Raw genomic sequence first — 13,972 nt, forward strand, 5'->3', positions numbered from 1 at the left:
AGATATACAATTGTATATATTTAACAGTGACACACTTCATTTTCCTGGAGTATTAAAGTTGCCACAAATCCTGTAAAAGTGCTGAGCAAGAAAGTGGGCAGACCAGTAAATTCAACACAATGTCGATACTAATACAGCCCAAGAATAGTATGAATACAGTCTGACGGAGACATGACACGGCAGAGAGGACACAGGATCAGAGCCATTATTTCTGTTCAGAATCTGCCCAGGCAGTTTACTAACAATATTCTGCTGGTGGAACATACACAGCTCTTCACTCAGCATTTAAACTGTGCGTGTAAGTAACTTGTATATAGATATGTACCAGAAAAAAATCTGCTAGAATATTTATAGCTTTCATTCCTCACCTGTGCTTTTAAAATTCCTACACCATAAGCTTGGAAGAAAGTAAATTAGTCACCATTAGTACAAACAAGCAAACAAACAAAAATACTTCTGCAGTTCTAATATAAATATTTCATGTATTTAAAAAAAAAAAAAAGACAAAATGTCACTTAGCAAGATTGCACTTGTATTAGTCCTTCAAAAATAAGTCTGTTTAATTGTATCTTTTTTTATTGCAATTGTCCATTTGGATTATAGTCTGTAAGAGTAATAAGGTAGCAGCTTTTGTTTAGCCAGTTCAGACTGACAATGATACTAGTAAATTAAATTGTAAAAAACAGGACATTTTTTTCATGTAATCAAGACTTCTCCATGTGCCACTTAAAGCTAGATGAGCAGCTTAGGAGCAATCCTAGCCTACTGCAGGAGGAAGCAGGTTTGTTACTGGCATAACTGGGGTCAGAGTATTGCCCGTTTGTCAGACAATAAATACAAGAACACATTTGCCTTTTACCTTGTAACAGTCAGATCTTGTAGCCTGGATATTGCTGAGAGTTTTAGCATGCAGGGACAACTGGATTTTTTTTATTTATTCATTCATTTACTATAGACTTTTCAATGGTATATACATTTCTCTGAGCACATTAAGTATGTCTGTAAGCTACTACAGACTGGAATCTCATGGATTCTTCTGGAAATTACATTTTGCTTAAGATGGGCCTCATCAAAAGAGAAACCAATCAAGAGAGACATTCACCATGCTCTGAGTGAGGTAATCTGGCTTCTTATGAAATGATAAGGCTGTTACAGACCTAGGCAGCCTCCATAAATAGATGGGAGCCTGCATACAGGAATAAGAGCTTGCTCTGCAGACCTCACATTCGTGACCTCAGCTGACTGATCCCCAGTCTATAAAAATTATGTTACACGGTGATTATACGTCCTCAGAGGAAGACTGACTATTTGAAAAGAAAGCAGTTTACCAAACCTCCCTTTTCCTTCCCCCAGGAATTTATAACAATACAATCCAAACTTGTATGTAACGCAACTTAATGGCATCAACTCAAAACAAGAGAAAATCCAATACAGAAATAAATAATTGTGAAAAGCAACCCCAGGCAAGAATCTCAAACCAAACAAGGCATGGAAAGTCTACAAATACAAAACCAGTTTAAAGTACCTCAGTGGCTTTGAGCTGACAGCTCTTTTTCATACAGCTGATAGAGCAGGAAGTTTTTACTACAGCCTGAAACATAGATTCAGCCTCTTACAAGTATAGTTAAGTCTCTGTTGTAAAGAGAATGGAAGCCTTTTGCTCTCTTAGTTTACACCAAATTTCATCAGCCTGCTTTACTACACACTGAATACTCCATAGATAGATTGCAGAAGTGCAGATGACAAAATTATAATGCTCCTCCCAGTTAACTAAACTCAGCTGTCAGTTTACATTATTAAAAATATTTTATTAAAAAAAATTATATATGTGTAATAGAGTTTCTGCATGCTGGAGTGTAGGGACAAACTTTCAAGATTAGAGATAGGATGATTACCTCCTTCCTGAATTCCAGAGATGCTGAATATCCACTGATACATCTTATCTGGAAGCATCTGAGTTTTCTTTTAAAATCCTTGAGCTCTGCCAGAAATTCCCACCAAATTAGGCAGGCCTCACCAGTCCAACATGAGCATGTCGTGGATGAAGTGTGGAGCTCAGCACGATCCACACTGGCTCTGCAATATGCCAGCCAGCACGGGCATTTTTGCACTGTGCTTCTAAACCTAGAGCTTAAGGATGCAGCAGGAGCCACTCCTCAGCCATGAGCAGCTGGACCCAGCGATGCAGGGAATATTGACAGTTTTCTGAGGTAAGGCTTGGACACAGCATCTGAAGAACCACAGCCCCAGGCTGTATTGAAAATCATGTTTAGAGGGGAATTACATTTCAGAAGTCTCAGATGCACGGTCCTCTGACCACACTTCTGTTTTCAAAAGGCAGTGGAGAGTGCAAGTGGTACAGACCCAGGAAGGATAAAGTACAAGGATCCCAAACTACAAGGAAGACAAAAACAATTGTTCTACAGGCATCACTCCAATAGATAAATCTATAATGCATTACCATGTGGTAATTCTCCTGGGCAGCCACAGCTAAAATTACTCAGCACCATCAGGGCTTTCTACTGAACAACCCAAAATCCATCTACTCACACAGCATAGACTGGAAAAGTTTGGTATTTCACTCCTGTTGCTTTGTATTCAAAGTTACTTGATCACTAATAGGGCAGGCATCTTAATTATGTGAGTCCCTAAAACTGCTGCATCAAAAGGGTTGATCTCTGGAGTGAATCTGTGCGGCTCCATTAAGGGTCATGAAATCACACCAGCTGAAGATGTGCCCTACACTAAAACCACTGACTGTAAATAAAGCCTAAAAAAAAAGGAGTAACTTCATTCTAACGAGGCAATTAGCCTGATCCAGTGCTGTTTTGGTTGGTACCAATTACAGTTTCACTAATGATCTTCAGAAGCCAGGTGGATTTTATCCACAGCACATACAACTTCACATCATAAGCCTCCCACTGAAAGGGGTGAGATTATTTGGGTGTAAAGAACTACATGAGGGCAACTGCTACAATCTAGTACAATTGGATGAAGACAAGGCACTGTGTTCAGCAAAATTTATGTCTTACAGGAAATGGGAAAGTTGTTTAAGCAATCTATTATCATTTAGGTCTCAGAAGATTTGTTTAAACTGTGGAAGACAGGAATTTGTATTTTATATACAAACTGGACTTGTACCCTCTTCTTATCCACATTATTTAACGCACCATTTCATATATGTTGTCTTGTCAGTGAATGAGGAGAGCAAATATGACAGCTGACCAGCTATGCACTGGAATTTTTTAATTTTATCTTAGCTTCCCAGGCTTATAAGAAAGATCTCTCTATCTCAAATATCTGATATTTTCTAACCTTTACATAATACTGATACTCTCACAAATCCCTCTGACTTTCATGTACACATAACCAATGAAAAACCACAGCAAAGGAAATTAAGATGAAGTATTTGTGAGAGATATCATATAAAACTTAACCTGCATCTGAGACACAAATTAGATTCTTTTTGAAACAAAAGGCCAAAATGCTTGTTCAAAACTTGTTCTGTCATTTGCTCCCAAATACAAACCTCAAATGACAGATATGCAGAGCTTGTTTTGTACATAGTTTTTGCCCATTAACAACTCTACTCCAAACTACGTAGCACTGGGACCATGCTTGCTCCCAGTTCTGCAGCATGCACTCTAGCAGTATACAGTCAAGTACATTTTAAAATGTGCCTATGTTTCTATTTATAGGACTTCAAGAACAGGGAGTAATGTGACACATTTTCAGTGTTTGAAGAACAAAGCCTAAACTTGCTGCTGAGAGGATATTTCTCATAAAAGATGACCTGATCCTTGTCTTATAAAAAGGTTTTATTTTTCAATAGAAAAGTATATTTAAAAACACAATTATTTGCTAAAAGCAATATAAAACTCTCCAGTTTTTACTTCATAAAAGTTTAACAAAACATAAATATTGTTTACCACTTACGTTCCTATATACAGACCTTTCATTAGATAGTTAAATAGGTCAAGAGTTACTAGCTCAGAAACGAATGGCACACGACTACATGAGATTCAAATTCCATGTCACACTGCACAATCACAGGAACACAAGGAGCAGCTTAAAATCCTCAGTCACCGAATTCTGCTTTGTTCTCTTTACAGCTACGTTCCTCTTTTCTCTACAATAATGCACCAGTTTCCATGGTCATAGCAGGAAGAAAGTATCTGAAGCTCAGGTACATTCTCTTCTACCAGGGAGCACAGCTCCCCTTCCCGAAAAACATGGTAATAACGCATGAAGGCTTTTGTATCCAACGTGGCATCAGTTTGGTCCCCAACAGACACTGCTGAATCCAAAGCGGAGTCAGTGGAGTCAGTTGTTGAAGTTCTTTTGAAAAACTTGCTGGCATTAGATTTGCCAGCACCATCTTTATTACAACCGCAGCTGTAGTCCCTGTCTTCCACTGGGCCGTTTATAAATGAAGCTTCTTCACTCTTGTCCTGAGCTACAGCTTGGTGTCCTCCATTTAAACTTAAATCCTTCAGTGCATCTGCGGCTGGTGACCACTGTGGGTTTTTGAGAGGCAGGCTTTCCACGAACACATCATCATCATCTAAACTTTGTTCTTTTAACAGTGCCCCATGGTGACCTAAATCCAAACTGCAGTGTCGCGAGTGCTGAACGGGTACGGTACTGTTTGCCCATTCTCCCTCATTCTTCAGAGGTTTCATCTTGTCAGTTTGCTTTCTCAGGGCTGATTCATCAAGTGATCTGGAGAAAAACCATGAGCGGAAAGACCTTCCTAGAGCACTGTAAAATCTGTTTTCTTCAGAAATTTTCATGCAGCAGGCTCTGGATAAGCAATGGTCCGTATTTCGGGAACGTTTTGAATCAGTTTCTGGCTGCAGATTGGTTTGGTAGCTGCAGTCAGAGATGACTAGCTGTGCAGGGTGTACATCTCGGCTTTTTACAGCATGCACAAACTCACCCTTATCTGCAGATTGATTCGATTCTGAAAAATGCCGTGAGCACAAGGCCTTGTTCCAAGGAACAAACACGTCTTGTTTCTCAAAGCGACGATTCTTTTGTTCCATAGCCCAAACATAAATCATCATCTGCCCTCCGGGTATCAATACCCTTGCCATTTCCTTTATTGCTTTGATTCTCCTTTGTTTAGTTGAGAAATGATGGATCACTGTGAAAAAGGAAAGGCATTATGTTTTGAATATTAGTAAGGACATAGCATTTTTGCCTTCAACCCGTTCTACGTGTTGAATCATTTTAGTTGCCATATCACAAATATCTCTCACTGCAAGTCAGCAACACTGCAAGTTTACCCCAGAATGGTCTCTCTTACATTTCTATTAAATGGAGAAAAGTAGGCAAATCCTAAAGACAGAAATTTATTTCATTTCAAAATAAGGAGTCAAAGTAAGTCAGGCATATAAGCTGGAGGTTTCTGTTTCTCTACATGACCATAAAAGACCATAGCTTTCACTTAGATGCCTGGCCTTTCGGTGAATTAGATAAGATTAAGGTTGACTTTAGATTTGGGACACATTTCAGACTTATCTTACCGGAAGCAGAAAATCTTTTCACCATGTAACAAATACAGCAAAAAGTAATATCAGTAAAAAGATGATCTGTATTTTTATAGCAGTGCACTTTCAAATGAGCTAGTGAGACAATTTAGACAGAAATATTTTCCATTGCATTTATTTTGTAGAAAGGTATTGCCTTTATTCAATGTTTACTTTGGAGGAAAAAAAAAAAGAAAAAAAAAGTAGTTCAGTCTACATCTGCATGTCTGAGAATGGTGATTTTTTTGTTACATTACATAATGTTACTAAAACATAAAAAGTCAAAGTAAAAAATAAAGCTATTGATCACTATACTTGAATTGTCTTTCCAGGGTAATTTCCACATTTTCAAATTCCACGGCAACGTGAAATGAAGCTGTGATTCAAGATTTCTACACTGTTTATATCTCCCTACTCACCTGAAGGAACCAATTTTATCAGACAGTGAATAACTAAAAGTCAGCTATTTGCTCTCTGAACTCTCAAAAACACTAACTTGTACTGAGATTGGTCATGTTGGTCATGTTCTATATGCCATCAGTACTAGATTTGATTCAAATCAATGACGTACAGAGGACTGATTCCATAATTCATTTCAAGTGGACTTGGAGCCAGCCACTTCTACATGCAAAACATTCGATCTACCCATATAACAACATATAAAAATCATATATGTTCTTAGCTGAAGACATCTCCATACCTCCAGAAAAATTAGATTATCTTTATATGTGCCATTTGACAGTAGCCAATTCTACTTGTAGAAATAGTGTTATTTCAACACTGCAGTTATGACAAGCGTGTCCAACTGGCCCTGACTTTATTCAAAACAATGATTAAATTACCAAGGGGAAAAAAAGTAACTTTTTTTACCACAAGCCAAGAAAAGCATTCCTGGCAGTTGATATAAACTAGGGCCTCCAAGCAGCTGAGAACACAAGATAGCAAACTCAGAGAAGAGTTCCCCAGTCTATATGGTCAGTGTTTATTCCCAGGTACTCCTGGCTCTTGCCAATATTTTCTTGAACTTTGCAAAAAAACCCATAAAATACTATTTCAATTTCTTCAACAAGATGGGGAGAAAGGAACTCATATTTTCTGTCATACAGAGTTAGGCCATATATCACCACAGAACGTCCTGCAAAACAATGTCAAAGCTGACAGACACAGTACAAGCATGTGATCTGAGTTCACCAGAAAGAAATGCCAATCCACCAACAGAATCTGTGCAAGCTTTATCTAAGCAATTCATTAAATGAGTTACACATTCGTCATGGTTAAAATTATATAATCACTCCGGTGGTTCTGCAGAAATATAAATCCTATAAACAAGATTATACTAGCAAAGCCAAGAAGAGTATTTAACTATGTACATAAATACTTGCTATTCTCTGGAACGGGACGAAAAACACTTTATTTAGAATTAGATGGACACAGGCATACCATGTCTCTACTCAAGAGGGATTAAAATCCATTATTGTTAAATGTACAGAAATACTACATGAACTTTTAATCTTGTCAGGCCTATAATTGGTATAAACATGAGATAGGTATGCTGTCCTTCAAAGTCAACTGATCTGATAGCACTGAAATTATGCTACAAGATCTGCAATGTGGATAGAGCTCACTGGTTAACCAGCCAACATGAAAGCAAGGTAATACAGATACCTGTTACATACTAGACACCCTTTCTTTTACCCTGCATATGTGAAAATACATTTTAAAATACATTTCTATCATTGTTCAAGTAGTTTGTTGATTGCTACCAATAATAATTATCATGCTTTATATTTTTGCTGTTGCAGTGAAATAGCCTGAAAGAAGCTCAAGCAAGAGTAGAGCTAAAAATGTAGACTGTAACTGGGTACTCTAACTTGTCCTCATCTACCCTTTTCCAGTTTATACTTCTCAAATTATGAGTAATATTTTCAAAAAGAGAGGTCAGAGGAGTTAAGATGCTGAGATGCTTCACTCATTTTAGACAACAGGCACTTGTATGGGTCTAAGTTCTTATTTCATGACTATTCTAAGAAAAATTTGTATTCATAACAGTTAACATGATTCAAGTTCTGCTATAGAGAAAGCAAGTTTTCATTTCAATGCATTTGGTGGTCAAAACAGATCCTAAGGAGGAACCAAGAGTTTATCTTGACCACCTAATCTGTTTAAACTGTGAGCAGCCATGTTTATATTAGCTTTTACTTGTTTAAAATGCATGCTGGAAGGAAATCTTTTCTCCACAGGGTGAACAAGACCACATATAAACAAACAAATGATCCACATATTTCCCTGGTCAACAGCGCCTCTGTGCAATGGAACTAATTTCTTTTTTTCTTTCCATGTTTACTACATTAATTTCAGTAATATCTGCTGTGATTCTAAGGGAATCGTTTCAGAACACATTTAACTGAAATGAAGACACATGGAAAGAAAAGGATCCAAAAAAATCTGCGTTTGCTGTGGGCTAGAATGCACGTCTGTTGTCTTACCTCCAATGGAAATGACTGCATTGAAGCATTGGTCCCTAAAGGGAAGGTTAAGGTTGTCACATACCAGAACTTCATCATCTTTCCTCCTTGCAATCTCTATCAATGGTCCACAGTAATCACAGCCGACATTATACACCTGACTGTTGACACTGAGATACTTTCCAGTTCCGCAACCTAAAGAAAAGAATACTAGATCAGAAGTTGTGTGTTCCAAACACTTGCTATCCCTCCCAAAGCAGTGAAAATAATGGCGAGGCTTTCCTAACTGAAATTTTGTTTTCCTGGAAAACAAAATGAGAGCTTGCTCCTGCTAGCCTACCTGCTGCAGGCTTCATTTGGGCTGTTTGAAATTCCATGTCCACATCGTTAGGAGTGTAACAGTAGCAACATCACCAACAAAGAGGCTCATTACACAGCCCTGTGTAATAGCAGGTTATGTGTATTTCTTTGGGGAAGAAGGGTAAGTGCAGGTGGGAGGAGGAAGGAGTGATCCTCTGCAGCCACTATTGCATCTCTTAGAGCAAAAACCCCAACCATCCTGCTTCATACTGAGCTTTTATATAGCCTGGTGTCCTGTTTCCAACAATGAGTATAAATGGGTGCCCAGGAAAGAGTAAGAACAGGGTAAGCATTACGACCCTTTTCCTCAATACCCATCCAGCTTTCTACTGGAACTACGTTCTGTTCTTTTTAGCGACCTGGGATAGATCTCTCTCCCAAGTACTTCCCCAGTCTTTGCTAAACCCCACGCAGTCCCTCTCCAGTGCATCCCATTTCTCTCCAAGAAGTCCTAAACCACAGCTGTCACTGACACGAGTCAGGACAATTTTCATTTCAGATACAGACTTGAAAATAACCGTGAATCATAAAAATTCCTGCATGTCGCAGGCACGTCCTCTTTCTGTCTTCGTGCTAATGCATTATAACGCATGTAAATGTAATGAACTGTTCCAGAATGTCTTCTGCCTAAAAGTATGTCTTCTCAAGGACTGTGCTGTACTAAATTGAAATCTTTCAGAGTGTTCTTCAATACCATATGCGTAACAGGCACTTTTCAAAATTAGATTAGGAAACATTCACTGCAGTTATGGGTCAGTAGTGAAGAATAATTTCTGAAAGTTGACAGCCAAGCAACGGGGTAGCAGCTTGGCAAAGAGAACCATCTCAGTATTGGTAATTCAATTTAAAGGCCTGGAGTTATCTTTAGAAACATCACTGCTTCTTGCAGGGCTGCTGCTCTAGTTGATGTTAATATGCACCATTATCTAGAGAGACAGCACAGGAACTGTTGGAGAACAGCACAACACTTCAGCGATAAAAAAAGAGCATATTTCTAAAGCAAAAAGCACGCACTATTCTTTGAAGTAACACTTGACAGAAATGGAAAAGATTAATATTGTTAGTGCAGTTCAAGGAATATATGCAATAAAATACGAAGCTCTGCATGTTAGTTAGAAAGTGCAAATTTTAAAATTAGTATAAAGTATTATTGGTTACTGTATTTGCAGAAGGAACACATTTAGTCAAGTGCACATGAATTTAGAATTCCGTTGCTTAATACATGGCTTTTGGTGGAATGCTTTTTAATCACAGTGAGTTTTTGGAAGTATAAGGTCCTCTGTGGAATAAAGCTAAATAGTGACAACACTCCCGGTACTCTAAAAATCTCTGTTTGCAGGGGATTCACTTTTAAATGAGTCTTCAGGAGGGTGGATTCCTTCATGAAGCTGTTAACAATGGCCATGCTATTGTCATTTGTCTTGATGAATGAACAATAAAAAGGCAATTAGACACAATGATATTTTAATAAAAGGTGGTATTAGACAGAAAAGGAAATTATCAATTGAAGATCTTGTTTTTAAATTTTAGTGCCACTAGGCAACCCTCCTCCCAAAATACGTACCAAAAATAAGCACAATAGTCAGATTTCTGTAGATCTTATTAAACCTCATGGAAGGAGGTACCTCATGTGCCTTGATGGGAATATTCCTACTGGAAACTGTGAGCATCTACCTTCTCTCCAGATGCATCACATGCATTTAAATTATTTCAGCTGAAACTGTAACAGAGTGATCTTTAGCTTTCGGCAACCACTGTGATACCTGCTGGCAAAGCCTCAAAGAATTCAGATAAGCTTCAAATTCCTTCTATTGAGGTGACAAAAAATTTTCTCTGACAAAGTATCATGTTAAGTTGACTGCTGAATGAGTGTATGCCATAGGACGTTTCCTGAGATTATTGGTGAAAATGGTGCAGATATATAAAAGAAGATACGTATTGAAATTACAGCAACCAAGTATTTTGGGGGTACTGCTCAACAGCAGCAGGAGAACTACATGCTATATTTTGATTATGACCAACAACATCTTCAAATAGTGTTTTTCTCCTATAGGATAGGGCAGATGCATAATTTGTTGTGTACATTTATTACACTTTGCTGTGTAAAAGCATTTTATTAGTCTAACCAGTGAGGAAAATCCAGTGGTGCAAAGGAGCATCTGGTTTGCAGTGATGTGCTGTATAGGAATGAAGTCATAACACAAACAAAGCAAACACACCAGGACCTGGAAATCCCTAAAAAGTCTACAGGTGCAACAGAAAATCAAGGTATAAACTGAATACGTGGGGAAGAAAACACCGTAGCAGGAAAATGAGGTTTTGGCGTCCGTATTCAGGATCATAGGGAGAATCTCAGATCATAACTTTTTGGGTTTTTTAACACCAATCACATTAGAAGATTTCTCTTAAAATAAAGCCTTGATAGGAGGAATTTTAGAATAAATGAAAAGCAGTAAATTGCAGACCAGCAGTACTTAAATCGAGAGATCTAAAGAAACTGAAACATGAAATAATTGAGCTATTTTAACACCATTTTTTAAAAAGGGCTCCAGAGGAATGACAGACCACTCAGCCTGTGGGGAAACTGGTAGATTAAGGCTTAGCTCGATAAAAATAAGGCAAAAAATTTATTTACTGACTACCTGATACACTGTCAAAGAAATAAAACAAGTGGTATATGGCATCTAATACAGGTTTAAAAATGATTTTAAAACAATTTTTAAAACAAATTTAAATGAGTTTTAAGAACAGTTGCTCTAGAAGGGTACATGTGATTAACATAAACCAATAAAGCTTACAAACAATCTTTCACACCACCTTAAAGACTGGCATACCTATATCAGCAACAAGACTGCCAGGCTTTTGTTCCAGCAGGAAGTTTCGAACACGAGGCCATGCTTTGCTCTGCAGATCACTAAAGTAGGCAGCTGTATTTTCATACACACTATGCACGTGCTGCTTTTCTAGCTGGGTAGCCTCATGTTCCATCCTGAAAACATAATGAAGAAAGATTATGTACAACAAAACACGAACTGTTGTAGCATAGACTTTACATTTTACAGGCATGCATAATTCAGGACCTTGTAAGTTTACATTCATAGAATCATTACACCCAACTAACAGCCATCATATTTATAAAATGGCCTTTACTTGAAGGATCTGCTTTTATTTCACAAAAATCAAGAAAAAAATTGAATGTATCATCTTGCCTGACAAGCATTATATAACTGTGTGTGCCTATTCAACAATATGCGCATTCCTAAGTTCATCGATGTAGTAAAAGCTTATCTGGTGCAAAACGGAGCCTGTATTCAGAAGTGCAGAATGATTAAGAACAGGAAGTTAAAAATAGACTTTCCAGTTGTTGCTAAGTTGGGTAGGTAGGCAAACTATTACTATGTTATTTGAAATACAGCCTGGACCCTGAAACCAAAGCCCCTGAATCACACATAAATTATTTGTGATTTATCTACCCTCCAGAAGTGATGAGTTGGTTGTAATTTTTCAGCAACAAACTCATGATTTTCCTGCTCCCACTCCGTTATCTTCATTTCTTAGCAAAGTATTTTAGTTTAGTAATTCATTTAAAGTGGTTTCTTCTTAGACTGTTAATATTACTCCTAAGCTCATGTAAAACACCACGTGGATGCAGACATTGAATCCCTTTATACAGAATCTTACATCTTCCTTAAGATTTCCCCTCATTCAAGCACCAACCAGGTCAGGCTTTAATATCTGATGGAGCCTGATGAGATTATATCTCAAAATGTTAAGGCATTTTTCAAACTAATTCAAACTGCCTGTTTGTTCAGGAAATGTTCCGTCCCATTATTAAAACAGAACTTATTTAATTGTCCGAGTACTCAGCAGAGATTAAAGTCTGTTTCCAAATTTATTCCAAGAAACTAAGCAATATACTATCAAAATGAAATTATAAAAGTGACTCCCTTGGCTGCATTTGAAAATGTCAGAAGCAAAGACTTTAAACACAACAAGTTCTTCTTTTGCTTCCCTTGATTTTCAAATAATATACATTTTGAAATAATAATTAAAAAATGTTTCTGTCACTTTTACTGTTGAAATATTCAAATTATGAGAAAAGATTTAAAATAAAATATTACGTATAATAACAAATAATGCGAGCTCTTCAAAACACCTGTCCTCCAAACACAACCTTTTTAATTTAGAAAATAGGAGTTAATAAAAACAAACAAAAAACCTCAAACAAAACCAAACAAAAAAACCCTTCAAGTTAAGTGTGTGTGAGTGCTTACAAGGATAGTATGTAAGATTCGATCCATTTCACTTATGGTTTTATGTAGTCTGCTATGCAAGAGATGGGCTCAAATTGTTACAATTGTCAGTCTATTCTGACTGCAGTATCTATGAATACAAAACATTTCTGTTCAATGTTTTCACAATCCTTACTTTCATTTCTTCTAGCACGACCCACATTTTTCCTTTATGATGCATTAGCTCACCTTTTACCAGCTGAAAAAAAAAATATATATATATACACACACACAATTCATATATATATTTCAGTAACGGTATAGTAAATTCCTAATGGCACATTTTCAGTGTCATCTTGAAGAGCGGAAAACTGTAACAGACTGAACAGCAGAAGTAGACAGTGTTGAAACACAGACTTGAAATGATATTACATGCACCAGAAGTTACTCACTCAGAACTTTTCTCAAAATGCCATTTCAAGTTATGTTGTCAAATAGGATGAGTTAGTTGCAGCAATTTCAAATAATTATTCCTTAGAGTCAAAAGCCCATTCTCTTCTTATTATTTGACCCTTAAATAAAACAAATTGGGTGTTTCATGTCTGCAGCTGTCTTTCTTCTCTGCCTCACAACATACTCTGTTTTGTTGTTCAACTGCCTAGAAATCCTCTATTTATAAGTAGAGATTCCAAAGGCTAACATTTATTTTCTTTTGTCATCTGATATGCTCCTTGTTCTAGTTTATGTTTCATGTTTGGTTACTACATGGTTCAATGTTTCCAAGTGTTTTTATCTTTCCACTTGAAGCTCTTTGTTCAATCTTTGCAGTTCTTAAAAAAAGAAAAAAAGAAAAAAAGAAAAAAAGGAGAATGTTTTCAGTCATTCATACTGAACTCCAAATGCTACAGAAATTCCAGTTTATGCCAGCTGCAGAAGTAGCTGTCTGAACTGAAGGTTAATTTAAATATTTTAACTAAACACACAAGCCAGCATGGACTTGACTTAGAAGATGGTAAGAATTTTCCCACTGGTACAATGTTCTAGTATACTTTTCCTAAACTGTCTTTATTGAATCCCAATGTAGGCTGAAATTTGGCTTAGTTTCCTACTCAATCACCAGACCATTACGTTTTTTCTTTACCTGTCTCATTCATTGGGACTGGTGCTGAGCCTTCTGCTCTACGGGGCATGCTAGAGACTTCCATGTATTACAACACGGTGTTAGAGGCTATTATTTTTAGATACACTTAATAAACATTGTCTAGATAATAATTTGGTTATAATCTTAGAATAACAGTAGTAGACTAAAATACGAATTATTTCATTTACCATTTCATTACAATTTCCATTCCTGCTGATTGTTTATATTTTGTAGATAATTAAG

At 37.0% G+C, this 13,972-nt stretch overlaps 1 protein-coding gene across 3 annotated transcripts in view; it reads right to left on the reverse strand.

Moving 5' to 3' along the window:
* TRMT9B (tRNA methyltransferase 9B (putative)) overlaps nt 1-13,972 on the reverse strand; it is a 123,453-nt gene that overhangs the window by 12,145 nt on the left and 97,336 nt on the right. For 2 of the 3 annotated variants that reach the window (XM_075752101.1, XM_075752100.1), the window contains 3 exons: nt 11,191-11,345; nt 8,018-8,191; nt 2,307-5,146 (listed from right to left, as the gene is read on the reverse strand). In XM_075752101.1, coding sequence (XP_075608216.1) covers nt 4,113-5,146; nt 8,018-8,191; nt 11,191-11,344 — 1,362 coding nt within the window. In that variant the 5' untranslated portion in view covers nt 11,345 and the 3' untranslated portion in view covers nt 2,307-4,112. Of the gene's footprint in view, nt 1-2,306; nt 5,147-8,017; nt 8,192-11,190; nt 11,346-13,972 lie in introns of those variants that run through there. The other variant, XR_012835359.1, reaches the window with a different exon arrangement.

The sequence above is a fragment of the Balearica regulorum genome, chromosome 4 (assembly GCF_011004875.1).
Source record: "Balearica regulorum gibbericeps isolate bBalReg1 chromosome 4, bBalReg1.pri, whole genome shotgun sequence".
Taxonomy (NCBI): Eukaryota; Metazoa; Chordata; class Aves; order Gruiformes; family Gruidae; genus Balearica; species Balearica regulorum.